Consider the following 27,665-nt stretch of genomic DNA (forward strand, 5'->3'; position numbering starts at 1 on the left):
AGTTAGGACGCTAAGGTGTGATAAGTGTACGTTGTGCTGGTATTAATCCCCGTTTTTACTTGAAGATGAGTCACATGTTTGCAGTGTGCCACTGGAATCAAATAATCAAACTGATTGAAAACGTATGTTAACAAATAAAATCGAAAAAATAGCTCGAAATGTGTGGTTATTTGGTTATCACAATCGATCACGACCTGTTGAGTTCAACAGGTCAACGGAAAAGGTGTGAAGGTAAGTGGTTTAATAATGAATTAACACTAAGAGGCAATACGCAGCGTACGATTAAAACAATATTTTACAATCCATATTCCATACTGAATATCGGTCATCGCCCTTGGGATGAGTCACAGATACACGCAGCCACTAAAGAGACTATCGAGGCAAATATCAAAAACACCGCGGGAGCCAAAGCAATCAATCGATTGCCTCTTGAAGATCTGGAACAGAAATTCAAATAAAGATAACAGTCTGAAAAAAGACAATTTTTCAATAATCATTACATCTTTGTGCTATGAAGTGGATTTAAGTCCCTATTATTCTCACCCAATCCCACATCGCACACCTCCGATGACTGGCAGAAAGGGGTTTGGAAAACAAAACACCTTTAAGCAACATGCACGGCTGCATTTAACACAACACAATTTCTCACCAATTAATACGGAAGGGATGCCAAGGGAACCAACCAACGTTTGGGCCGCCTAAAGCTCTTCCGTTCCCAAATTTCGAAGCCGATTAGCTCGCATTAAAGTTTAACCCTTAAAGGTCATAGCTACCGCGACCGCTTCTCGCTCGATTGCCCGCGTGGATCACAATTAGCGCTTGAGCGGGCTTAACGCGTACACTCCCGAGCTTTCACAGATCCTGGCCGGTCGGTACGGCACCGACCGACGCACTCGGATATGCATCCGATGGTCCCGGCTCCCGTTTTTTTCCCAAGCGTTCGAATCCCATCCCAACAACGAACGCGCTGTATTATCCGCCTCCTTTCCTATGTGTTCTATATTTTTCTTTCCCTCCTTCTGCGCAGTTTGTTGCAGGTTGTTGCACTAAAAACATCGAGACATCGAGCGTTCCCAGAACTGGTTTTGTGGCTCGGATGGGTCTCGCTGTCTCTTTCGTTCTTTATTATGTTGATTCTGCTGTTTTTTCTCTCTCTCTTTCCCTTCCGTTCGATCTCAGCTTTGAAGTCCTGCTTCAGCATTAATCCCTGGCTGTATCAAACACCACACTCCACACTCACTCATCTCTGCCAGCGGAAGACCCCGAATGGAGGTTGTTGGCTGACTGAAGATGATAGGTTATTGAAAAGAGATCCTCCTTTCTTGCCCTCTCTTGCACTCGATCGCCTTCGGTCTGTCTTCGTCTGCATTTGTTGATATGAAAGCGTCGTCTGCTCGAGTGCACTGATCCCGCGGGAACTCCAACTCTCCTCCAGCGCGTCAGATCCCCTACGAATCCTACGTTCTAACGTTGTCTGGGCAGTGTCTGGGCGTTTCACGGCACGTTGTTTTTTTGTCATCAAATGTAAAAGCTCCCCTTCTGGACGGGGCATCGGTCCGTACAACCTCAGCTCATCGCTCCGTAACAGTGTTTGGTCCTTCGAGCCGGAGCGTTGTAATTGCCGTGCTCGAGGGTTTGCCTGCAGTAGTGGAAGGTCCGCGCCGGATGAACAATTAGGTCGGATCGGAGGGCTTCGATCGGTGTACGAGCCCGGACGATCGTTTGGGTTGGGGAGGGCCGATGATAGGGAAAAAGGTGGATGATTTGTTTGCGTTTGCGATCGTGCCGTCTCGCTCGCCCCCGATGGGTGTCTTGATTTATGCATGCAACGCTTACTTAGGGTCCAATTTTCCAAAACCCGTCCCCGCACAAGGGTTCGACACGCTGTTCTCGTTTGATATCTTGGTCCGTCCGTTCTTTTTAGTTACGCCCTTCGTAGATGCGCTCCCGGTGTGTGCATGTGTTTGTGGTAGAGATTGTTTTCGTGCTATCTCGTTTCAGGCCACTGAGCCAAGCGGTTTGTATTCAGTTGTCGCCCTCGCTTACTCTTCGGTCGGATTTTGTCGTCGTGTAGAGGGCACTTTGATAAATCCATTTGTCCGGACCTTTCATCCATGTTTACTGGCTCCCTCTTTTCTCGATTCGATTTGATTTTCTTCCCATTCTGCTTTCGGTTGGTTTTAGTCACATTATCATCATAATTGCACAGTGGGTATCGAATGCCGGGGCTCTCCGTTGACGCACAGTATGACTTCCTTCCTGACAGCTCAAAAGCACAACAGAGGTAGCACAGAAGGAACGAAACTGAGATCATTATGCAACAAACCTTGTCTAATAGTTTACTTTGCAGGCATCATTCTGTTACGGTTTGTGCAATGAGTGCCCTGCGTTGGTGTTAAGCCGTACCTTGAAGCGTTAAAATAGGAGGAAACAAATAAATAACGTTGAGTGACGATCACTCCGCAACTGCATCGTCTATTGTTTTAAGGTTTAGGTCATACTGGTCAGCACCGTATCAATTGGGAACAGACACGTTGCAGGCAGAAGATAAGAAAAATAAAACAGAGAAAGTAGCTCAGAGGGACGGAAAACAACGAAACCACAAATTTGTGTCGCACAAAGCATGATTCACTTTTGTTCTAGTTTTTGCTTCAGCTCTTTCAACCACAGGACATGATTTGGTGTCATGCTGAGGAAAGTGTGTTCATGCAAGTTGTCTCATGTGTTCAACAAAAGAATGTATATTTTCTTTTTTATTTAAATATATCAATTCAATCTTCTTGACTGACTCATGATCCCTGTGAACACCTGGAGCTGAGTGGTGTTACTGCTCAATATCAATGTGTAAGCTATCTGGCCTTAATGATTGCCCTCCTGAAGTAGTTATAGAATCCCAATAACATGGGCTACCGCAATGTAGTAGGGCTTTGTTATCAGCACTTCAACCCGCTAATTGCCGACACTTTCTTTGACAATAGATTTCAATTGCCAAATGACTAAAAGTGTGATTCAAGACTACCTCAACACATCGTATATACGTGGTTGTAGGGCAGGTCTAAAATTGCTCCTCAATCTGATCTGTCACACGCTTGACCACCCGATGTGGCCTTCCCCTGTATAGCCCTTCCCCATCTATCGAATCTCAATAATGCATTGCATTCAAAATAGCTGCAGCGTATGAAACTGCGCAAATTGTTGTCACAAACTAACCGGTGAACCGGCAAACACTGATAACGATGACATTGCCTCCAACCTCAGCTACAGACTCAGTCAACTAGCGTGGGAAAGTGAAATGCGGCTTATGGCAACTCGGCGAAGATGTTTTTATTGAACTAATAAACCGTTTAAATAAAATTGAATCAACTCAGTCGGCGAATCTTCGACATAAACAGGCTTAAGAAGACACTGGAGACTCCATCCCGCAAGAAACGTAGATAATTCGCTCACGCGAATGTTAATTACTACGCCGCTACTTATCGCAAATGAAGTGTGACGAGTGTCAAGACTCTTCGCTGGGCTTCCTCACCCCTATTCCCCGAGTAGTCACGAAAGTGGATTGAGTCGTTGATAAGCGCGTCTACCAGCACGTCTAGCTGATGGTGTAAACCGCAACAGCAAAAGTGCTTCATTTCACACTCCTACAAGTGTTGCAAAAGTGGTGGCGTGTTGTTTTGCGATCAGAACGATTTGTTTGTTTTTGAGCAATCAGTTGATTTTGATCATAATAATCTCAGACAGATGACGAATTGGAGCTTATACGGTAACGTAGTCAACTAAATGCACTGATTCTTGATTGTTACACTGCAATGAACTATTCAAGAGGACTTAAACGGCTCCAAGAATATGGTCTATTTTGAGCGTTCAGATCTTTCTAATCTGCAATCGATCGCCACGCCTTATCTGGTTGACCTTAAACCCTAGGAATGACAGCACATTTCACCACTCAGAGCACAACCCTCTCGGGGGTGTATTGATGGTGGCCGGGTTTTCTGTTAACCGCAGTTCATTATACGCGCGACAGACTGACCTCGAAACGATAACGATCTCTACCGACGCGATCATCATCAGACGCGGCAGCCAAACGCAGCTGTACGAGGAAGTTCCTGCCGACTGTTTGTCAGATCTTTGTCCATGGATTGGGGTTTTTTTTTGTTGTCTTTGTACCATTTGGATGGGCTGCGGTTTTGGGAGAATCACTGACCATTACAAAGCAATTACGCATTAATTTGTCTGTTTTTTTTAAAGTGTTTTAATCAACAAGGTGTCATAACAACGAACCATAAAGCGTGTTGTTATCAAAAAGAGCAATCAGGTTGATAAGCAATATCAGTTTTTTTTGTGTAAAAATCCAGTGTCTATAGCATGTGATAATTTGATAAAAACAATACCCTACACTCACGCAATAAGAGCATGATCAAGCTTCTAAAACGAGTATTTCTAACACGCATTAAAGTTTTTGCTCCCACAATCCTAATCTTTCTGCGCAATTCGGGTATTCCAGCCTATCAGGCATCTCTCTTTTCGTGTGATTCACGACGCACCGCACTGTGTCCCACTTTATGCGAGGGCGAACATTTCTTCACTCATGCAAACCCGTCCGTTGTAATTCGATACAGGGAACACTCAACCCCGGATCGCTACATTAATAAAAATTCACATTTCCAAATCCCAGGGCCACCTGCAGACTGTGGTGTATGCACTGCACTGCACTGCATCATAAAATTAGCCGCCCGTCCATCACCAGAGCTGCATCAAGGGACAAAGAACGATGTTGCTGGAAAGCGGAATGGGTATACGTTTCTCGGGATGATTTCGAAGGGAAAACGAAAAATGCAACAGTACGATCGGAGATATTCGGAGAGTTCGGTGCACAATTCATCAGCGTAAACTATTAACCTAATTTTGCGGCATTCCTTTTTCGTAACCCTTTTGTAATCTCAATATATTGTTGAGGAAGGGCTTTTAGGTGCAGATTCTTACTGTTATTAATTCTAACTACCTGAGAACTTACCCTATAAGCGAGATATTTCGAACGCGTATCAAACTATTCAAGTCTGCACCTTTCAATGTATTCATTAGAAGGTATTTGTCATTTTGTTCTTGGAACTGGAAACAACTAAAGATATCACTTTATTAGCTTATGCAATGTCAGTCTCATTAAATTCACAAAATAAATAGACCTTTTCAGAGCAAATGTTTTATAAATACTTTTTCCCTTGTTCCATCTCACTACGCCACAAACACACAGATGCCCGCCCAGTGTATCCGCTAATATTGAAATCGAACCGGCAAACCCCAAAACGCTACCAAACTACGCGCCGCGCACCACTGCGGCCGATGAAGCGATGATTTGTTTAATGTTGTCGGCACCTCCCAAGAAGCGTAGCCCAAGCCCTCCCGCCTTGATGGTTCAGATTTTCGGCTGAATTATTGCCTTCCTGCCTACCGAACGCCACGAGACGCCGACCAACCTCAAGCGAAATGTTACGCACTTGCTGCCGAGCAATCATTCACCCGGCATCATCATAACGATAGCTCATGCGCTTCTCCAACTGGACCGGGAAGGGAGGCTGTGTGTGCTGGTGGACTGGTTTTGAAAGTGATCTTCCGCAGAAGCACAACCCAAACATGCTCACGCCCAAATGCCAGCATCATCAGCATGGAGGAGGATCGCGAATCCGATCCTTCACTGATGCGAACGACATGGCGCTAATACGTCACTTTCATTGCGGTTATTGTGGGGTTTTTTGTTGCTGTTGGTTTTACTTGCACTGAGCCCGAGTTGGCCAATGTGCATGGTGCCGCTCGCTGCAGTCGCAACGGTCCATCATCTGGGCAACGATTCGGGACAGTAAGGAAGAAAAACAAAAATCCATACACATATGGTTACCATTTGACGGGACTGTCATTTAAATTATCATAAATCGGATCGAATTTCCATCCCGCAGTGGCCAGTTGAGAGGGCGAGAGAGAGAGGGGAAGAAAACGCGTCCGAATTGAGAAAAAAAGAAGCTCTTTGCACGAGACGAACCATACAATATGGTCTTCGTTCCCGCAGCATTGATGCTGCCTGTGCTGTGTTTGCATATTTTTGACTGTTCTGTTTTATGATGCATCCTCGAAATCTTTCGCAAACGAACTACCGATTTTTCGCCCACGTTCATTGCATTGCATTTCGGTTTTTACGGATCCTTCCTTCTGCTTCTGAAGCTGCTGGTAGACCTTTTTTTTTGCTTTCCTTCGTGAAGTGCTCTTCACTTTTGCAAATAAAGCCTCTCGATCGACGGCGATCGATCCTCTTGATCAAGTGAAACGGAAGTAAGCATTGGCAGGCAGAAGAAGATGAAAGAGAATCAACAAGAGAACGAGGGAAAAAAAGATGTACGCATAAGCAAAAAGAATACACAACAAACGAAGTTCTAAATTGCTGTGCCGTCCTGCGGACTGCAAGGATCGCTAGTGAAGCGAACAAAAACGAACAACAAAATCCACGGCAACACAGCAACATGAATAACCCACACGAAAAGTTCGTCGCTGTGAGTGCCAAATCGCCCGAACGTTTGTGCTGTTGCTTTTCGAGAAGATGAAACGGAAACGAGGAAATAGGAATTAATGTAGAAAGAACCGAAAGAGGCAAAGCAAGGCGTAAAGCAATATAAAACACATGCAAACCAATGTGCAAGGCAAGGAAGCAAAACTTGCACAAAAAGCAAAAAATTAAATGCATACGATCGAACGCAAAGGATCGTAAAAGGAAGACAGAGACAGGGAAAGAGATAAAAATGAAGCTCGCAAAAAAACAACAAACCTGCACACATTGCATTACACCACCATCTGAAGGGGGGAGGTTTTTGAGGGCAAATTGGACGCGTTCTGGTCAGCCGTTGCAGCGAATTCGCGGTGCAAAGTGCATCGTCCAGCGCGTTGGAAGACACCGAAAACGAGAGAAAACGGGGCACGGATTGGGGGAAATTGGGAAACACAAGCCTCTGTCCACAACCATCCCGCACAATAAACCTCTTTCTTTGGCGAGCCGTTCGCGAGCGAGAAAGGACACCGAGCGGTGGACAACCTGTTGGGAAAAAGTGGGGGGAGAGCTTAGGGTGAGCTGAGCTCAAGGTACCCCAAAATCGTTCCCTTTTTACGATTCCCCTCTTCAACAGGCCCGGCTACTCCTGTACCTTCACCCTTCACCATCCGGAAAGGTTGCATGAACAGACCGCTCACACACACACACACACAAACGATCGCGATCAGGGGGATTTTTAAGCAAAACGATCGAAATCATCGAAAACGATGGAAAACTCGACGTATCTTTGGTGTGTTTGTGTGGATTGCGTTCCTCTCGCTCGCTCCCTCATCGACAGCCCTTTTTTGTTTTCTTCTTCTCGAGGTCTATTGCTCCTTTTTTTTTTTGTTGGTTGGTGATGAACCTCTCCCTCAAGATGGACCCTGTCCCTTCACTCTCTTTTCCCGCCCGTGCTTCTGCGCCTTGTTTTCTTTGCCCTTTTTATCCATTTATCTTCGTCTCGTCCCGTGCGTTGCGTCTTCCGTCTTCCGTCAGAGGTTGGGCAAGGAGTTTTTCGTTTTCTTCTTCTCTCTCTCTCGGTTTGCCCTCGACACACGCACAGCCCGTTCGCCGTGCGCTTCCAGCGGCGGAAAAAGAGTGCACCGTACAGTTTTGCTGCACGTGTGTGCATAACCCGGACCCGGCGGTTTGATGGGCACATGATGCCACATCATGTGAGCCCGTTGCTCGTCGAGCGCATCATTGAGCGAGCAAAAAAAAAATGAAAAGGAACCATCCCGTTTCTGGGGTGAAATAAATGAAGAGCCAAGGAGAGAACCAAAAAAAAAAGAAGCCTATCCCTCACATCTCCTTTTTAACACCCCTACACTGTTGGGTGCGCTCTAAGCAGCAAGGGAAAATGAATCTGTCTTTGCTCGAAACGATTCCTGTTTGCTGTTCTTGTTGCGTTTTTTTTTTCTTCCTTCAATTCTCTTTCTGTTTGCATCCCCTTTCCATGCTTGCACATTTCTCGGTTCCTGGGTCTATTTTTATCCCTGAAAATACGCACTTCTTTCGCGCGCGTTCAGCTCATTTTGTAAATATTATGATTCGCTGCTTTGGAGGATCGCGGATCTTCTGAGGGGCGATCAGGGCGACCCCAGCGGGATCGCTGCTGCTGACCTGGAATTATGGCACCGTTGCGGCGTGCAAATATAAATATCCACCAACAGTGTTGATTCGTGTGCGGCACGGCAGGTTCGTCTCCTGTCGCTTTGCCGTGTTTTATTTGTCAAAAAGGGGGAAGTGAACAAGGGTCCGCCCTGAACAGATGCAGAGAGAAAGTACACACCGTACATGCCGGGATTGTTGTCATCGGGAAAATTAGAACTTTGCGCTCTGCTCCTAAGCCTGGTGCAAAATGGTGAAGATTATTTTTGCACATCGTAGCAAGAATGTAATGCACGCGCTGGTCGAGGGATTCTTCCGTTGCGTTTGCCCGGATGGGGCACATAAATTATGCGCTTTATCGTTTGCGTTGTGTGTGATGTAATGGGAATAAATTTAGCACCGCTCAAACTGTCCGCAGAAGCCATCTTTTCTCATATATCAAAAGGTGATTGTTTTTGTTTTGTTTTTTTTTTTGGCTTTGGGAAGGATGAGGATGTGTTTATAGGTACATTACGTTTCATAATGTTTGACATTAACTGACGGACAGGATAAGAAACATTACCTGCTCGTACTCGCAGTGTAATAATTTATTACACATCCTTTTTTCGTTTCGTTCTTCACTTATTCACATCAGAGCGAAATATCTCTCATTAAAAGTATTTTCCCAACCGATACGATACGTCAGGCAAGATCATATTTACTGATACCGATCTTCAGCACCTTCCTCGGGCTTCGGAAAAGAATTCCCGCATACAACTCCCGCTGCATCGCTTCACGATCGCGACATTAGAAATATTATTTTTCAATCGTTAATACCCACAGCGCCCGATGCTAATAGGATTATGTTTCTTCCTGCTGCAGTAAATGATGCCCTATGCGTTTATGGTTTTTCCGTTTGTTATTCGAGCTACCATTTCTGGGCCCGGGTCTTTAACAACTCTTCACCGTCCATTAACGTTTTATTGGCTCGGAGTACCTTCAAGCTCCAGCTCCAAAACCGCTTATCGGACAGGATCATCGGGTGTGGTTAAACGATTCGTCAGTTTGACCCCTGAACTGGGTGAATAAAAATGGTTACTTAAAGAACGCTTTAAAAGCCCTACATCTGTTTGTTTCTTCCCGTGGTTCTTATCTTGCCCGCCGAAACGTAAACACTTGGCCCTCCGGTCGAGTGGCTGGACAAGCCTCCGCATCGATCCTGCCAGGGCTCGCGTAATCGTGTAGCGACAGGAATGGTTCGCATTGCATCATCCATCCCTCCGTTGGGGATGTTTACGTTGCTCCCCCTCGGTGGAAGGGTGTGGAGGTTTCCGCACACACAAGAACATTCGCGATAGGGCACACTCACACACTCTCTCCGTCTGTATTTGTAACGCGAATGGATGTATAGGCTCGCAATACGGTGAGTAGATAAAAAACAAACAACAAATGATACGCAAATTGCACCGCCGTGATTTGCCCGCTATGTGAGAGTGAGAAGAAACGACTCACTGTTGCGGTTGTGAGACGATCGAGTAGGATCTCACACAACTCTCAGCGCGTCGTCCCGTACGTCATCGTTTCTTTGTTATCCGTCATCGCAGGCAGCGAGCTGGTGGATGCGTTTTACTCGCGCACACATACACGAGACGTGAGAGCAGGCCGAATTAGATTTACACTGAGTATGATCGAGGCAGGATAGTGTGTGAGAGTGGTGGTAGGTACAGTGATGTGCGTAGCTTTTGCTATTTTTAATATAGAAATGTTGTTATTTTTTGGGAGAATATCAAACCATTATGAGACTTTTCATATGATCGATCATACTGTTCGTTCAATTTACTAGTCAATTTACTGTAAATATTTTATGAATTTATTCTAATGTAAGACAACTGGCGTGTGCTCTGCTGTAAGCGCTACAAGATCAGGTTTTTGCTTGTACGGTGAGTGCGCTACGGTGAGATGAAACGAAACGCAAGCAACAGAACGAGAGCGAGAGCGAGAGAAAAGGCAAACACGGCTACGGCAGCTTGCTTTCGCTCACTCCCGCACTCGCTTACGAATTGTTGTTGTGCGTGCTCGCTCACACACGCTCGATCGTACGAGCGTTATCTTGTCGGTGTGTGCGGTGCAGCCCAGAACAGCAAAAGGGCTAAAAGAGTGGGGCAGGAGGAGAGCGAGCGCTCGCGTTCTATCGTTTGGTTTTTTATCTCTCCGTCTCCCACACACACATGCACGCTCACACCATCGGTAGGGACAGGCTCCGAGTGTGTGTTGTTTTTTTTGTTGTGTTCTTGCCTGCGTGTGTGTTTCTTGTTTCTTTTTATTCCTGTTGTTCGCTTCTCCCTCGCCCGTGATCGCTCGGAAAGGCAAGTGAGCAGCAGCAGCAGCGCCCTGTGCAGTGCCAGTGGAGAGCATTTGTATAGGAGTTGCACAGCGCGTCGGACGCACCAGTCGGAGAGACACACCAGCGCACCTACCTGCAGGCAGCTAAAGGAGGACTCGGCACACACATAGTGAACGCATCGTCGTGTTCCGCCGCGACCCAAGCGAGAGCGTCGTTACGCGCGTGTGTGTTGTGTAGCCCCGTAGTAGTGCCTTCCAAGCGGTGGGATTGGCCAGACCGTGTTCGAAACGTCTTCCAGAAAGATTGTGCGAAAAACGCGTCGAGTGTGAATTTGCGGAGAAGCCCAAAATAAAAATCACGATCCTACGAATCAACCCCAGAACGATCATCGAACAAACGTCCGTAAACAATCCTTGCGACAGCTAGAAAGGGTGTGACGCGAGTGTGCAAAGTGTGTGTGCGTGCGAGTTTATATGCAAGTGAAGACGAAAATCTGACCCTCCGACACCTTTGAAAGGGCCGCGCCAGGGAAAAAAGTGTTAATCGTGCATTGCATCAGCGCTCGGAAACGCACGGCCCACTAATAAACATCAATTTAAGCGGGTGCAACAGTCGCGCCGTGCATGTGTGCAATAGCAACAATTGACAGCAATTGAAAGTGGCTTGCAGGGCGCATCGAGGCGTGTGTGCGGATAAGCCCTTTCCCGAGACCGGCCCGCTACCGATGAAGATGATCATTTTGTCGATCTTTCTCGAGAGTCCCGATTGATACCAGTGTGTGTGTGTTTGTGTTCGTGTACCCGTGTACTGATCAGTACTGAAAGAGCGCACCTGTGCACTTGCCAATTCTTACACTGCCCATATAGCACCAAAGTGACCAAAGTGTTCCAAACAGTGTGTTCACACGTAACGTTTAAGTGATTGTAGACAGAGCAGAGGGCGAGGCAGACGACGGAAACCGTAAACAAAATCTCAGGAGCATTTCTGCTTGTGTGCGTTTGTGTGATAGTTTGGTTTTGTGATGGCCAAACCATTTTCGCTACCCGAACCCGGCCCGGGCGGAGGATCGTCCTCGTCTGGCGCGGGTCCGCCCGCCAACAACGTGTCTTCTAACTCGAACGCGGCTGCTGGCGGTACCGCTCCCAGCACTCCCGCCCTCCCGAACGGTTCGGGCAGTGGGGCGAGCCATCCGGCCAATCCGGCCGGCCCGCTCGGGCATCCACCGTCCGCTCCGATCCCAATGCCCGTGCCCACCTCGCCCCAGCAGTACCATCTGCAGCAGCTGCACCACCATCACCAGCAGCTGCAGCAGCACTACCAGGCGTACCAGGGCCCGCACGGCACGCTGATGGCCGCACCGCCCGGGTCGTCGGTCGCCGTGCCGGTGGATCCGCATCTGATGCTGCCGATGACACCGCCGCCGAGCGGGTTCGCCACCACCGTCCAGACGCCGCAGATTCCACCGGTGAACGAGCAGCTGGTGCAGGCCCTGTACGAGGCCATCTATCGCTGTTCGCTTGGAGGTAAGTGTCCGGTTGTTGTACTCAATTTCGCTCTCTATGTGTTCCTGTTGCCACCGCGAACTTGCGCGTGGTGCGTAGCAAATCGTTCAAATAGCGTCGAACGAAAGGTGCAAAAAACGGCGATTAACACGCAGCATGAGGGTTCGTTGTCTGCGCAGAATCAATAGCGACTGTATGGATAATTTAGAGATGATGAAGCGGTTAAGCAGGCTGTAGCGATAATTGATCCCACGATGTGCTTCACTCTTTGAGTCGCTCAGAGTATAACTGAGAGTACAGACTTTTGGATTGAGTTCTACGAAGATGTTCTACTTTGAGTTCATCTTAGAGCCTGACCACAACTTTTGATAAGAGATGGTCGAGTTGAGTCTCGTGTCACTCTGGAAGTAAGATCTAAGATGTTGTACTCATTATGACAATGAGCAGATATACTGCGTAATAGAGCATGGATATACATTATCCAAGAATCAGTAGAACCTTTGACCGACGATTATGTTCAATTAATCAAATCAAACATCAAACGAGCTCAAAATGGAATATTCATGTATTCATAAAACAATGGTATTGGAGCATTTTTTGTATGGGACATCCCATCAAAGGTCTACATGGAAATTCAATTTGGAAGCATAAATTACCATTCCGTTTGAATGTTCAGTAATCGATCAGTAATTATAATTAAACCCACAGCGGTGGGCCACATATCTAATCACTTACAAGCCACGACTTACCACGACGCTCATTACACAATTGAGTCTTCGAAAAGCGTTTTTTGTACGAGAGCTGATTTCCATACCTGCACTTCTTTCTCAATTACGAAGCGGGGCGCATATACACCGTCCCTGGGAAGGAAGGAATGCATTTCCCCATTGAAATCGAATTAATCATATTTTGCGTTACACTAAATATGCTATCCAAACACGCAACGTATCATGTAGTAGTTCCGGTATGTGGGTCGCTTCATGACTGATTGGCTTCCTTTCAGCGCGTGCCTGATGTATTTGTCGTTCAGTGCAGACATGTAGCGTCACCTAAGGTTCTTCCTACTTCGAACGCTTCTATGAGTGATGGTCATTTTGGGTGACAGTGTTATTCCGTCGTCCCCCGGTCTCTCGCTAACGTAATCAGTTTTACGAGTGCATCAGTCGCGCTACTTTAAGTGATTAGAGTGCAATAAGTCGCGACCCCCCCCCCCCAAACCGGCATAAAAGATGCATTTCCATCATGCTAGCACAGGAGTCGCTCATTTCGTTCGGTTTGCTGATGAATAGGTTTAAGATTCATTCAACCAGTTCACGGGAAGGAACGGGTAGTGGGCACAGACACCCATCAAGCTCATAATATGCTAATTTATTCGTCTTTGTCCTGGCTCGGTGTACAGGATCGGTTTCGTTCGGTTCGCTGGTGATGTTTTACGATTAATTTAACGCCGCTTGCATGCTTGCTTTCGACCGGGGCCGAGCAATCTAAGCTGGAAGAGCAAGGGAGGCGCACTAGAAACAACACATCACTCAAAACCCGTTACATAAATATTTATATTAACCTATCAATCTTCTATTAACTAATTGAACACTTGACGACGCGCTTTGCGCCTGAATGTGGCGCGCACATACCGCATTTAGAGGGCATTTGTAGCGATTTCAGGTTTTTTTTGTTGGATATTGTGTGCTATGTCCAAAAGCAATCGAAAATTGTGTCCCGTCTGGTCAAGAAGCTGCCTGCTCCAGTTTTATGACCAATTTTGGGGGACGAAGGAAATGCAATCAAAAGCGATGGTTCATGCCCTCTACCGGTTTGGATGTGTTGAAGGCCTGTATTTACAGTTCTAAACGCAAAGCTCCCAAGGGGCAACGATTTTTATCGCATTTTTATCGCCCTAAAAGAGCATTCGTCGCGCACCCTGTTCTGGCGGGGGGAGCTGGTGGAGCTCCAATTGCGCTTCAAATGTCCGTTATTCCCTTGTTAAGGCACCAAAAACGGCCTGCGTTGACCCGACACAGGGTTATCGCAATGGTGGCAGATAGGATTACGTCTCGCGAGCCTGCCGTCGAGCTGTCTGACGCTAACGCCGCGCTAACGCTTTCATAACGCTAACGCAAACAGGCTTGCGCGGACTTTTCAAGGCTAGCAACATTCAGAGCTTAGGCTTTGCAGAATAATTTATACGCAACTCAGATATCAAAAAAACGAGTTACAAAAATGTACACAGAACTGGATGCACTTTGCTTCCGTCCTTCCGGAATGTGTCGTATTGCATTTTCCTTACCTGGGTTTGGTGTGCGCTGTAATCGAGAACTGCCACTTTTCCAATGCGAGCGAGTCGGAGAAGTTGAACCCATTTTACCCCAGTGTACACGCATACGGGTCGGTGACGTAAAACGGAAGAACGTGAAAAATGCATTCGCCTCTTTGTTGTGGGTAGTGCACTTCCCGTATGTCTACCACGTGCCGACAGTGACGTGCTCGTGCTGGCTTTGTTTGAGCGTTGGACGCTGTTGCGAAATCGAATCCAGTGCGACACGCTTGCGAGAAGGTTTAATGCTCGCACCATCTCAAGTGGCATTCGATTGTCGTAGGTTTTCTTTTTGGCGGATCAATGGCGTGAAGACCTATGGTGATAGTGTGGCAGCAGAGTGGATTGGTCTTTGCGTTCTATTTGCATTTCGTCTTCTGGGGGATTTAATACACGGAAGGGGAGCAATAACTGGGGTTTTTGTTTAGGAATGGATTTGTTAAGTACCAGAGCACGTCGCGCTGGTGACTATTACTGTCAAGGTCAGTCAAGTGATTCTAGAAACGAGGGTTTAGGAGTTAAACGAGAATATTTGTGACTCACTCTGAACATGACCTTGGTGTCGTTCAATTTGCGCAATGCGACGAGTTGTTTGAATTGTTGTTTGAGAAATTATTATTTTCTCTTAGATCAACTACCAAACAAACAAATCGAACTCTCTTTGCTCTGTGCGAGATTAATGACTTCAGAATGGACAACTAATGCCACCCAAGGAAGCATCCCACGTTCGGCGATGGGTTGAAGAAGGAAGCGACAGCAAGCAAAAACATACATATTCATACACCGCGCGCCGCTCGATAAACAATCCGATCGAGCAAACAAATGCAGCAAAAACACTCACAACACACACCGAGAGTAGTGCGGGCGAATCAATCATCCGCCAATCGAACCGAGTCAGTCGGTCACCCTGGCCGGGCAAGACAAATTTGCTTCCCCCCAATGGTCCTGCGGTCCTGCATTGTTTAGTCATCGCATTTCGTTTGGCACACGCCCCGTCAAGCCTTTGCATGCAAACAAATCAAGATGCAAGCGAAAAGTGCGTTGCGTACCACTGGCAGCAGAGCAGAAATATTTATTTATGTTTGCTGTTTCCATTCCACCTTCCCCCCCGCTGGGCAGGGCTGGGTTGAAAAATGTGTTTTCCGGTAAGCAGTGCAGTGCCTTTTCATTCTCCCGAGCTGTAATGGAATCGATCCCGAGAGACAAGTGTCATGTGGTGTGGAAGAACGCGAGCGTTAAGGTTTCGCGTTTCGGTGCGGAAGATTAATGATTTCACGAAGAAGCAGCTGCTTAGAATGAAAATTCCAAAAGTCCGTATGCTACACGGGAACAGAACGAAGGCAAGCAATACCCTCCAGTAGAATGTGGTTTTAAGGTTTGCCAAAAAATGTTGCATCCAGCGCGTTAGGAACAAGTGTGCATATGATTGAAGGGATTTTCCCGGAATCGCAGCGGTTGTGCATCGCGCAGTGTCGCTGCAGCAGTTGATGTATGCTATTTGTTTTCGTTTCGCATGTTTTGCGTTCAAACAACCATCCTGGTGTGGTGTGAAATGTGAGACATTCGTCTAAAGAGATGTGGCTGTGTTAGGCAGTGGCTGCTTCTCCGTAAGGAAATGGCTTTGGTGCGTGACGCGAGAAAGGAAAACAAATCAATAACTGTGCGTTCGCAAGGGGAGAGATACCAACACCGCACTGTGACACGCCGTGACATGAAAGTAAAATTTTAATGATTTTCATTCATTACCCCTTGCTGTACCGTCGAACACTGTGACCTGTTCTAAGGCGATGACATGGCTGCTTAGCGTTTGATGAGCGTAGAGAAATGGTGCGACGACGGTGATCGCGATCGTGATCAATTGCTGTTTCTACCCCGTTTGACATTGAGTCGCCCAGAGGGGGCGTTTGGGGCGTTGTTTTTAGTCTGTCGCGCGCATTATTGTAATTAACACATAAATTACCCCCAGCAGGCGCAACAAATTGATCTCTTTACAACGAAACGACGCTTGTGTCCCTGTGCAACAAATTGCTGTCAGCCTAGGGCAGTAAACCCTTTTTCTTTCCCCCCCGGAGCTGCTGCTGCTGTGTGGAAAATCAATTCGTGCAACGGTCAATTTAAATTAACAACAAGCACCGACTGCTACCGTGTGTGCGCGATGCTTGTAACTGTAAATGAATTCGTTAATTTCCATCACAACAGCCCCCACGAACCCGAACGATCGTTCAGAGACATCTTGCTCGGCGCAGTTCCCAGTGAAAGCACATGCCAAGAACGCTCTAATCGATTTGCTCAAACCGCTCGAACCGCATGTACGGCAGACAGAGAGCACAAACATAGGCGCAAACCAGCTCCAAAATTCAATTTCCAAACTCCATTGAGTGTCGAAAATTTAATCGCCCGATTTTATCCTGCTCAAGCACGATGGGAAGGCTTTTCCAGTGAGCAGCAGTGAGAGGGAGCAACAGCAGGAAGGGCAAAAGGGTTAGGTGGCAAACGGGTTCGAAAACTTACACCGTCACTGTCAAAATTTCCGAGTTGTTCAGAATCAAGAAATCATCGTTAGCTGCTGCTGGGATGCTGCGTCACGCTGTTCCACCGGGAGCCTGAGGAAAGCGAGCCTGCTTTCCATCCCGTAGGCAAACGGCGAGCGCGCCAACACCTGTGTACGAGGCTGGAGGCAGTTTTGGCACTTCGGCCCTCGAAGCTCACTGGTTTCATTTTAGGGATGCCTTTTGTGTGTCTAATCCCCTCCCCGGCAGCCATTCAACGCTCAGCGTTCTGAATCGAAAAACTTATTTTCGAGTTTTCTGCTCCCTTTTTCCCGCAGTGCGAGCAGCTCGGGAGTGGAAAACATGCTTATGTCATGTTATAATTTTCTTTTAAATTACCTCTCATACACACACACACAAACGCATCGAGAATAAATTCAGCTTCAGTTTTGTTAATATTTCAATTTTTGCTCCACTGCATATGATTAAAAAGGGTACACACACGCACACAGCCCCCTCTGTGGGGCAGCTTAAACGAGTGGCACGTGTCGTGAGTCAGCGTCAGCAGCGCAAGTACACCGGTTTATGTGGTTCGATTGCTTGAGATGGCGAGAGACTGCGGCTCCAACACTTGCCCCTCACTCTAGGCACTACTTTCATCGAGCAAACACAAACGGACACGGCGCATCCGACGCAATCTAGTTGCTGTTGTTCTTGGACATACATCTTGCGAGCTATCGTACCTTTCTTCTCCTCCTTGCTGCTACCCTGCCCTGCTCACCGGTCATCTTCCACAAACTGTAGGCCCTCGCCGTCGATACGGTGACTCATCCCTTGTCAAGTCGCGGGCGCGTGCATCCAGCCCGTGCACTCCACGATCGGCCTATAAAAGATCGTTCGATTTTGTTTCCTACTCTGCTCTGGCACCTATATGCGATCAAGCTTATTTTTTCCCACCAACAAGCAACTAACACTGCAAACTGCTGCCCTGGAAAGAATCGGTCATGCATCGCGGCTTACTGCGTCGTTCTGCAGCGCAATCTGGAGCTGACGGAGCTTTAGTTTTTTATTACTCATCCGCTCGTTCGATTCATTGTGCAAGGGTGAATTTGCACTGCCCTACAAGAATGCAATGCATTTTCCAATGTGTTCAATCTCGGAGGGAAACAGCTTTACCCCTGATTGGATATTGCAATAAAGAGTAGAAAAAAACGAAATAACATGTAAGTCAATATTTTTTTATGGCAGCTTGGGTCATAACATGTCTTCCCCTTGGAGCACCGTCAGTGTCCGTCAAAGACACGCCTAAACACATCCAGTGCTCACCTGAAAACCATTCCATCTTTCCCACGACGACGACAGTGGCAGTGGCAATACGCCAACAAACGATACGTTTGTTGCACCGTCCTGTCGGTCGGGAATCGTAAAGGTGCATCGTTTGCATCCCGAGCTCTCTTGACCTTGCGTTTGCATCCCGAGTTAGGTTTGCGATGAAGCATGAAATTAGCACCACCGAACACCGGCATGGAAGGCAGCGCTCGGGAAAGTACCTATCTCTGGTTGCACCTATTAAATACTTGTGCCTATGAGATTGTAGCTACCACCTTTTGCCGTCTGTGCTGTTGGTCGAATTTGGAACCCATTTTCAAGGGGCCACACACTGATCCAGCGTACCCTTTGTGCTACTTTACAACGAGGCATAGTGGAATAGCAGTATGTTGTGGCTCTGCATTTAGCGCGTACAGCACAGGGCAAGCTCAGCAGCTGAAAGCTTATTAACGCCCCTGCACACACATTCCTGTAGCGGTGAGCACAGATGAGAACGATTCCGTTCCTGCGCCCATCTTTGAACCGGTTTAATGGTTAAGCTCCAGCTAGTGACTCTTCCCCCGAAGCGCTCTAACACCACCACCTCGCGCGGTAGCTAATGCACGTCGCTTTCAACCTTCACGCATCTGTGCACTTGCACTTGCACTTGAAACTGTTACTGCCGCCGCCGGTCGGAGAAATGTCTGTGTGTGTGCACTGCACTAGAGTCACCCACGATCCGGGGTGTCGTTCAACGGCCAATGTGGAGGCACATGTCAATGCAATTGTGTGCTTATCTTCTACCCTGCTTGCAGCCGGCACCTTGCGCCTTTTGGCGAGCATTCGCAAGCGGCGCTAATTAAAACGCGCACTCACTGGTGCGATGCATGCCCCCGGTGCAAAAAAGGTGGAGGATTTCTGCGGAAAAAGTAAGAACGCTGCTGTGCCGGGGCAGGTTTCTACCGCTGCCCCGAACGGGTTACGGTTATCTTAATTAATTTCGTTGCCCCGCGCGGGAGGATGTGCTAATGATCGGTCGGCCGTAAAAGGGAATTCTTTTGTCCGCAGATCGTTAGGAAAAGCGCTTTACTCTTGATTTGCAACAAATGCTAGCAGTAAAGCGGCACTGTATGCAACGACTTGTTTCCTTTTTGAACACGGTGGTTTGAGCTATTATTCACTGTAAAACCACGATTGAATGTTTAGACACTACAGACGGCAGCACGGTACAGAACGGTGCCTTCGAACCGTGGCAAGCTTCGTTCCACATGAGCACGGGAATTACGCGAACAAACAAAGGATCAATCAGTCGTTCGCTAATCCTCGACCATCCAGCCAGCCGTGTTTGGGCAGTTTTGGCTGAAAATCGCATGACAGCCTCCCATTTGCCGGGCACGGGCTCTAAGCTACTGCGGACAGTTTTGACGAGTGATTAGTGTGGATTTCCTCCCCCGGGACGACAGAAGCCACACGAGCGCCAGTGAAAAAAATCGGGCTTCCGTACATCGGCCTAGCGCACCGGTTTTGCTTCCGCATTTCCATAGCCATCGACGGTACGGCGACGGTGTGTCTAATCCTTCGCGTAGCTGCTGGTTCTAAATCGAGCCTCAAACCCTTCGGACGCCACCGTTGCGTTGATATGGCGTGTGTTTTCCTTAAGTGGCCAAACATGCCAAGCACCATAAACAACATCGAACATAAACCGAACGGCGATCGAACTTGACATTGACAACTCTTTCTATGCTGCTCCGTGGTGGAATGGTGGCCTCCGGCTGCGGCGACATCGTTCGCATGGGAGTTTGCTCCGCCTTGAAGATCAATCAGTCGGGTGCATCCTTAAATGGCGCCGGGTGCAGCTGGTTTTTGCGACACTTGCAATCGGCGCTGCACGCCGCTTATCGATTGGTATCGTTGGCGGTGTAAAAACTGTTTTAATTAGCCAAGCAGCTCGGTTCGCTTCCGCGGTTCGAGTGAGACGGACCGAAAAAGGGTTTCGAGTGAACGTCCCTTTCAAGACTTTCCGCGCGCCGACCTTTTGTGCTGGTGCTTGTGACCTGCTGTGAACTGTGGCCGAGCGTTAGATCGCTGCACCGTGACAAATTTGGAGGTTCATTAGCGGATCGCTGTTTACAGTAGCGATGTAGCTTTGCACGGCAGGTAATGGAGCTAGCGGAACAGGATGAATCATGCAAGTCAGTGCGACAGACGGTCAATGGCATCATCAACACGAGCAAATTGTGTTTTATGGTTGTTTTGAAATCTCATCGTGAAATCAATGTCTGATGCTTGGAATCTTTCAAACAAGAAATTTAATTTCTGACCTTATAGTCTTGTTCAAATATTAAAGCATTTAATGTTAGATTCTTACCACAGACAAACCTTCTACTGCAACAGAGCGGAGTGCATCGATTAACATACACAAGTCCGCTAGACTTTAAACAGGACAACGAGCAGCCAGCATGGAGCGTGCGTGGTGCGCAGTGGGGAGTAAATATGATTCACCCGTTTTGGGAAATGCACTGCATGCGGTACTTGCATCAATTATTTACAGTTGCAAGCACGTAGCAACAACCACATACACACACACGGTACATCAACCTCACACCTCGGTGTCCGATGCCGACGCGTAAGAACAAACGGCGGTCAGTCGGAAGAGGGAAACGCAATCTTCTAGCGCTTCCTGTTCGCCGTGGCGTCGGTTCGTCTACGATGGCGTTCGAGCAAGCAGCCGGTTTGAAGTGCAAATAGTGTGAAGCTAGAGGACTGGTGGCCGCTGGTTTGCATTTAGCGACATGTTAATTATCTAATTAATTGCCACCTTATCCCGCACCTCAACGCAACTGAAGTGATAAGCGGACCAGAGGAGCCGAGTCCTTGCCGAATTTGCAAATGGAAGATGAAAATGTGTCCAGCCACACATGCGGCGGATGGTGCGCTGCTACGGCATGTTAGGTGTAAATCATATCTTATGAGCTTCCCCGCTTCTTCCATCGACCATCACCACGCCCTCGTCCTCGTTAATCGGTACTGTAATGCAGTTTGAGGTGAATTATGACGCTGTGAGTAACGGATCGATTAGCAAATGAAGTCCGCTCGGCTGGAAACGCGAGCACACAGCAAACACACAAAAGCTCGACAACCCACACACGGGACGGGCCAGAGCATAAGCGGAAGAACCGTAGCGGAAGGGCCAGGAAATGACAATTTAAACGGTGCATGATCTATGACCGAAGCGCGACCGGGCCGAATCGCGATGGCAATCAAACCCGCACCAATACATGGATAAATACGTGTGCGTGTGTGTGTGTGTTTGTATGAGAATATATGACTCACAACGATCCATTCGCGGTTTGCCACCTGAACCCCTGCAACCCAGCGCCCCTCTCTTCTTCTAGTGGTGGCCAGCTGGAAATAACACTTGCCCGTTCGTTGGTTCCGCTCCGTGTTTCTTTGTTGCACCGCGAGTATGTGTGTGTGTGTGTTTTATTATTTTTTTTTCAAACGCTTCGCTTTTATCTTCATTGGTGCAGCAGCTCCGGTGGTAGCTATTTTTCCGCTCAAGTAAGCTCGAACTCGGAACCACTTTGGGCCCGCTTACCGTGCTGCAAAGTTAATCGTGAAACCAACCACAAAGCAATCGATTCCGATCCCTTTTCTAACACCTCCCCGGATTTCGATACAGCCAGGGGGGGTTGGTTGGGTGGGCTAATAGTGCGGTGTCCTGTGTTGCAATGGATAAACTGCACTGTTGTCCGCAGTGGGGAATGGGTGGGTGGGTTAGAACACCGAAAAAGTGTTTTTTTTTTTTTATAAATGCTGTTGAATAATGGTTGCGGTAGAATGGTTGTTTTGCTTGCCTGGGCGTTTGCGGTGTTTAATATTTATGAGCTGCTGGTGGAACGCATATTTAATAGACAGCATTTTGTAAAAGGGAGAATATTAACGTTTTGTTGGTTGAAATATGGTTATAAAAATATATTGTACTTTAGAAATGAATTAAAACCATAAAGAGCAGTATCTCTTTAGAATTCTGATTTGATTATTAGCCGCGAATAGGTTAACAACCATTATTGAAGAAACGAATCGCCATCATTATTTAAATGCAAAAGCCTTGCAAAAGCCGATTCCCATCTCTCAAGATCCATAAACCTTATTCTAACGTTATTACCACGGTGCAGCTCCAGTCTGATGGATGAGCATGCGTTTCAAAATGTAATCTATGCAAACGGTTGATTTATTTTCATTCCGGTGCAAAACATGGCTTTTTGCTGCTTTTTCTTGATACTTCTGATCAGCCAGATAGCAGCAGTTTCTTTCACCCACTCGCCACACATAACTGGGCCTTTCCATCCAATGATAAGCATTAAACATCTTGCTGCCGTGGCAGAGTTCGATGGAATCGATCAATTTTGCGTGCTTAATCGCCTGCCTAACAGAACTGGGTGCGGAAATGTATTTTATTTTTGCTATCGAACATATTTGTTCTCGCATCGTACCGCAGTAGGGCGATCCAACCTGTGCTAATCGCTTTTTATACGTAGCGGTCAGCAACTACCACTCAAGCATATGATTGGTTATGGTTTAAGCATGGGCACGGGATGAAGCGAATCGAATTGAATGCTTCGGTCGTAGAAGATATCGAAGATGTTATCGTATTGTAATAGCACACAGGAGGAACGAAGCTAAAGAAAGCAACGGGTTTGGCACGAGCTAAGAAATCAAAGATCGCTATCGGTCTGTAGAATCATAGCTGGGTGAGAAAAAAAATCTGAAATAAAAGATGAAAAATCAATGCATTCGACGCATAGTAGTTAGCGAGTTCAATTAAAGTTCTTAATGGGCAAGAGCTCTACCGATGATTTATTTTCTACAGCAAAGGGTTCTGCTACCTGTCACAAAAAGACAATCCGTTCGATGCATTGGCGCGATGGTCTTGCGGAGAAAAATATTATAAATTCAAGCAAGCGACGAACCCCTCTCCCCCTGTGCCATTGGATTCGTCCGACCGCAACACCAGTAGCTCGATTTATGTTAAAACATGTTTATTGCTCGTTTTTTTTGTGTGCTCTTCTCCCTTTTGGGCTTTTTCCACCGTTCCTCACGCGTGCCCAGCGGGGGTGATGAAGGTTTGGCCGGGCTCGTCCGTCCAGGGCCCCTTTCTCCCTTCGATTTCATCACTCCAAATGCTGCCCTGTCTGTCTGTCGATTTATCTTGTTCATTGCTTATTTTGCTACGCTCGCTCGGTACACCCCAACTGATGCGGCCAGGCTGGAGATCTTTCACCTGAAGCATCTTCTCCTTCCCCACCCGGGTAACACGCGTATCGAATCATCGCCGGACGGATTTGTTCTTGGGTTACCGTGCCGTGCGCTGCAAGCAGCGCAAATTTTCCATCATTTTTTATGCTTTCCGAAAGCGCAAAACGGTAGCCAATATCATGACCGGTAAGCTACGGAGGTCCACCGAACACGGGAAGAAAAGGTCGAGATTGTGGTGGAGCCACGTTCCATTCCCGCGCGCGTGCTGTCTGTCCACCCCGCGAGTTAAACGACGCTGCAGACGAAGACGATTATCAAGCGTCGTGGATGGATAATCATCGCAAAAGCTTTAGCCATCGTAGCGGCTCCGGGAGAACGGAATCGAAGAGATGGATTGGATACGCCGCGGCTAGGGAAGCGGACCAGATGCTGGGCACAAAAGACGTGCTGTTTCGAACGAGCAGAAGGAAGTTGCAGAAGTCGATCGATGCTACTGTTGATGCTACTGAGCAGTTTATTTCTTCTTCTCTTGCGTCCATCGGTTCACTCTCGCGTTATCCGCCGCGTTTCGGGAGGGCATAATGATTCATGCTGCGAACATGACGCTCGTTGGGTAGGCTCGTCCGTGATGAAGCCTGCCGAACGAACGTCATTAGTGGCGAAGCGAGCATGAAATTGAATTCTGCGAACCCATGCGTTTGGGGCAGGCTTTCTTTTTTTTTCTTTTGGGTGGATCCAGAAAACCATATCGATAGCTCGACAAGACATGAACACTAACAGCAGCAGTCTTTGTAGCACATGCAAAAGGGAATCCGTTCGAGAACCGAGGAGTAAATCATACCATATCTGCTTTCATCACGCACATCGAAGCTTCAATCACTGTGCAGAAGAATCCAATAATGGTCCAGAACAGATGGTATGGATATTATAGATGTTTCTGTGCGGCGTATGTTACGGATTGAATGCAAAATTTGGAACGGAAAAGGCCCACTTTCAGGTAGCTCAGACAGTAAACGGTATGAATTGCCTCTGGAAGGGCGTGTAGATGTAGCACGTGCCGTTGATATAAAAAGATTGGTTTGGATATGATATGATCAGACGTATCAGGAAATCATCTCAATCCTGTTGAGACTGTTCCTGCTGGTTCAATTTACGATGTTGCATCCACAAAGGTAGCATCTTAATAATTTCGTTTTATTATCTTTTGATGATTATGAATTTGTACGTCAAAAAGCCTCTCCCGTAGTGTCTATTAGTCACTTGTCACAGATTCCTCCGGCGTGAATAAACAAACAGCAGCGCCAGAGCAATGTGTCATGCGGGAAACAGGTTCTCTAGGTTCGCCGGTGCGTTGGTCTCTTTAAACGCAAAGACCCCTTCAGGTGTGACTCATGCGCAAAGTGCAAACAGACGCATCGTGGCAGGGAAACACGAGGGAAAGCAAGGAACGAGAGAAGTAGAAAGGAAGCGCAAAAAAAAGAACACAACATGTTAATCCCACTCCAGGTTAGTGAGGTAGGTTAGTGACCACACTGGTGCAGCGCTGGTTCGGGTGGATCCTCTATCGTGCGTTGCTGACACGCCGCTGCCACGATGATGGCTAATGTTTCGCATCGCTAACTTTACACTGCAAATTACGGCGCTATTATATGTGCGCATATGAGTTGAGGCAGATCAGTAATTGTTGAATAAATATACGGGACAATGTGGATTGTGCATTAATCCCGCGTGTCAATGAAAAGCGCTCACCCGTATCGTGTAGCGCACCCCATTTAGGTTTATTAGCTTAGTAAGTGTGCGACCTTAATATGGTGCTGATCAAGTACAGACGATCAAGAGTAAATTCGTGATTTCCATCGATCCGTGATTACAAATCCTAGAACTCGATCGAACGCGGAAATTGCGAATCCTTGAGCGTCGTCCGAGCAGACAGTTTGTGTTGGGCTCCAAAAACGGCAACCCTCAGGGTCGGTTGGAGCAATCCTTTTAAAGGATCATTAAAAATTATGCCCTTTCTAGGTCTTGCTAGTGCGCTCGCTGTAGATAATAATTAAAGTGAAAATATCCTTCGCCGTCGGCGGTCTGGGCCCGTCCGGTCATGCACCTGGGGGACGGATTTTCCTCATGGCAACGGAAGCGTCCCAAAGCGTAAAATCAGCTTTTGCTGAGGGGTGTGAAGAGAATTTTCCGAGAACGAAGCTACGATTCCACCGTTCTGACCGCACACTTTCGATTATTTAATTACACCATCCACCAACGGCCGGGCAGGGAACGTCGCCTTTTTTGTTGTTGTTTCAACGATGTGTCCCAAGCTGGTCATTAAATTAACTAAGAAAACGTTTCTTTTCCACCTTGCCCCGTCCATCTCGGCCTTTCTCTTCCTGTTTCCGTCGGTCATAATTGTGCGGGGCAGATCTTCTTACTTGCTTCATCCGCTCGTTTCGCGCTTGGGAAGATGTGCTCCGAATTAAATGTTCGTTTCGCGTGCTTTGACGACTTTCGTTGCGTCGCCAAGTGCATCGACCGGTTGCACCAGGGTGCCGGGGTCGGTGTAGAGAAACAGACGGCTCTTGAGCGGATTTTCTTTGGCTACTTTTGTACTTGCGCCTCGGCATGGCATGAGTGAAATGAGGTGCGATTAGTTGGCAGGGATGGGAATCGCCTTTTAATATAATTTGCTCGCTGTTTGCTGGTCTCGTAGGCAATGGAGGAGGGTGCGTTTTTTTTTCAAACGAGCCTCGTAATAGATTGTGCTTACGAACTGTTGAGTAATTGTTGATTCAGCAGAGTGTCGGTTGGATAGAAAGAAATCCTTTCCCGAGGATATAATTTATTATTCATGCTTCGTCTCCGGCAAGCAGGTCTAAATTTTTGTAGGGCTTTTTGCCTCTCGCACAGTAAAAATCTATGTCGGGAAATTGATACTGGCAGTTGCACGGACACGAGTTGATGAGTGATGGTTTCGATGGCACCTTGATTTGCTTTACAATGCCCCGGGCATGATCCTTTGCCCACGGTTCACCCGAAATTGAACGCTATGATGACACGTTTACATCACCTTTAACCCGACGCCCTAGCAGAGGAGGGGCAAGCTGAACCATATCAAATGATTTTCTAGATACGTATGTTGGTTCTCTTTCTCCCTGGCAAGGCCGGTACACTGAGGAGAGACGTATTGAGTTGCTTTCTTTTCCAATGATTCATGGACGACAGCTCCAAAGCAAGGAAGGTACTCTACCAGCACCCAGAGCGACAGTAAAGTATCATCATTATGTCCTGGGAAAGGAAACAAAACCCTATCGTGCAACACGCCACGTCCGAATCCTTCCGCCCCAAACATCGGCTCAACAAGGACAAGGCTCGATAGAAGAATCGAAAAAAAAAAAACGATTCAAGCGAAGAAAGCTCATCAAATGTAATCAAGTCTAATGTAATTGTACACCGGCTCTATTGCAAGGCACGGATGTGAGTCCTCGGGGGACGATGGCGGGAAAAATCTGTAACGTAAAACAAGCAGATCCTCCTCATTTCCATACGGTTCGGCTGTTCGGGGCATGCGGGTTTTGAAGACAAATCGATACTTCGGGGTTGTAAGGAGGGATCGTATGGCTTCCGTGAGGTGGAACTGGAACAGTGATAGGGTTATGATTTAGGGGGTACCCACCAGCTTAACATAAACATTTGACGTTTCAAAAGCATCACTTGTCGGGGGTTTGATTCGGGGAAAAGAAAGCAAGAAGTGACCCAGGTTGAAGCAAAGCGCACATAAAAAAGTTCTTTGATTTGTGCTCGATATGATGCTACATTTTGATTTATTTTGAGCGTCTTCTAGGATTTAAAGGGAATTGATCGTCATAAAAGTATACTGTTGTACGGCTTTAAATCAATATTTCATATAAAACACCGCTCTCTTGCCACTACGAAAACGATTAAATAGCTTCAATTAATTGCAATGCCGTTGAGTGGCATTAAAAGGGAAATAATGTAACCCCCTTTTAATTGTGATGATTGCTCTCACAAATCGTAAAGCATACTTTTCATAACTTCACTTCCATCTTTAATCGCCCCGTTTCAATATCGTAACATAAAACCACTGCGTGCTATCAAGTTCTTCTGATACCGAGCCGAACAGAACGTAAGCCTTTCCGGCGGCCATCGACAACAGGTACGAACCTGCTGAAACTTGTTCGCCTGCGGCTGTTGGGCTGTTGGCTTTTGGTCGAGACCCTTACAGCGAAGGTACGAACGAACAAGAAGCATAATCACTCTCCTCCCCCCACAGCGCCCCGTACCA

General features: G+C 47.2%; 1 protein-coding gene across 1 annotated transcript in view; it reads left to right on the top strand.

The window, feature by feature from the left end:
* Positions 1 to 10,211: 10,211 nt before the first annotated feature.
* LOC120949863 (cell death protein hid) overlaps positions 10,212 to 27,665 on the top strand; it is a 56,377-nt gene continuing 38,923 nt past the window's right edge. Inside the window, exon 1 of the mRNA XM_040367431.2 lies at positions 10,212 to 12,025. Coding sequence (XP_040223365.2) covers positions 11,524 to 12,025 — 502 coding nt within the window. The 5' untranslated portion in view covers positions 10,212 to 11,523. The remainder of the gene's footprint in view (positions 12,026 to 27,665) is intronic.

The sequence above is a fragment of the Anopheles coluzzii genome, chromosome 2 (assembly GCF_943734685.1).
Source record: "Anopheles coluzzii chromosome 2, AcolN3, whole genome shotgun sequence".
Classification (NCBI taxonomy): Eukaryota; Metazoa; Arthropoda; class Insecta; order Diptera; family Culicidae; genus Anopheles; species Anopheles coluzzii.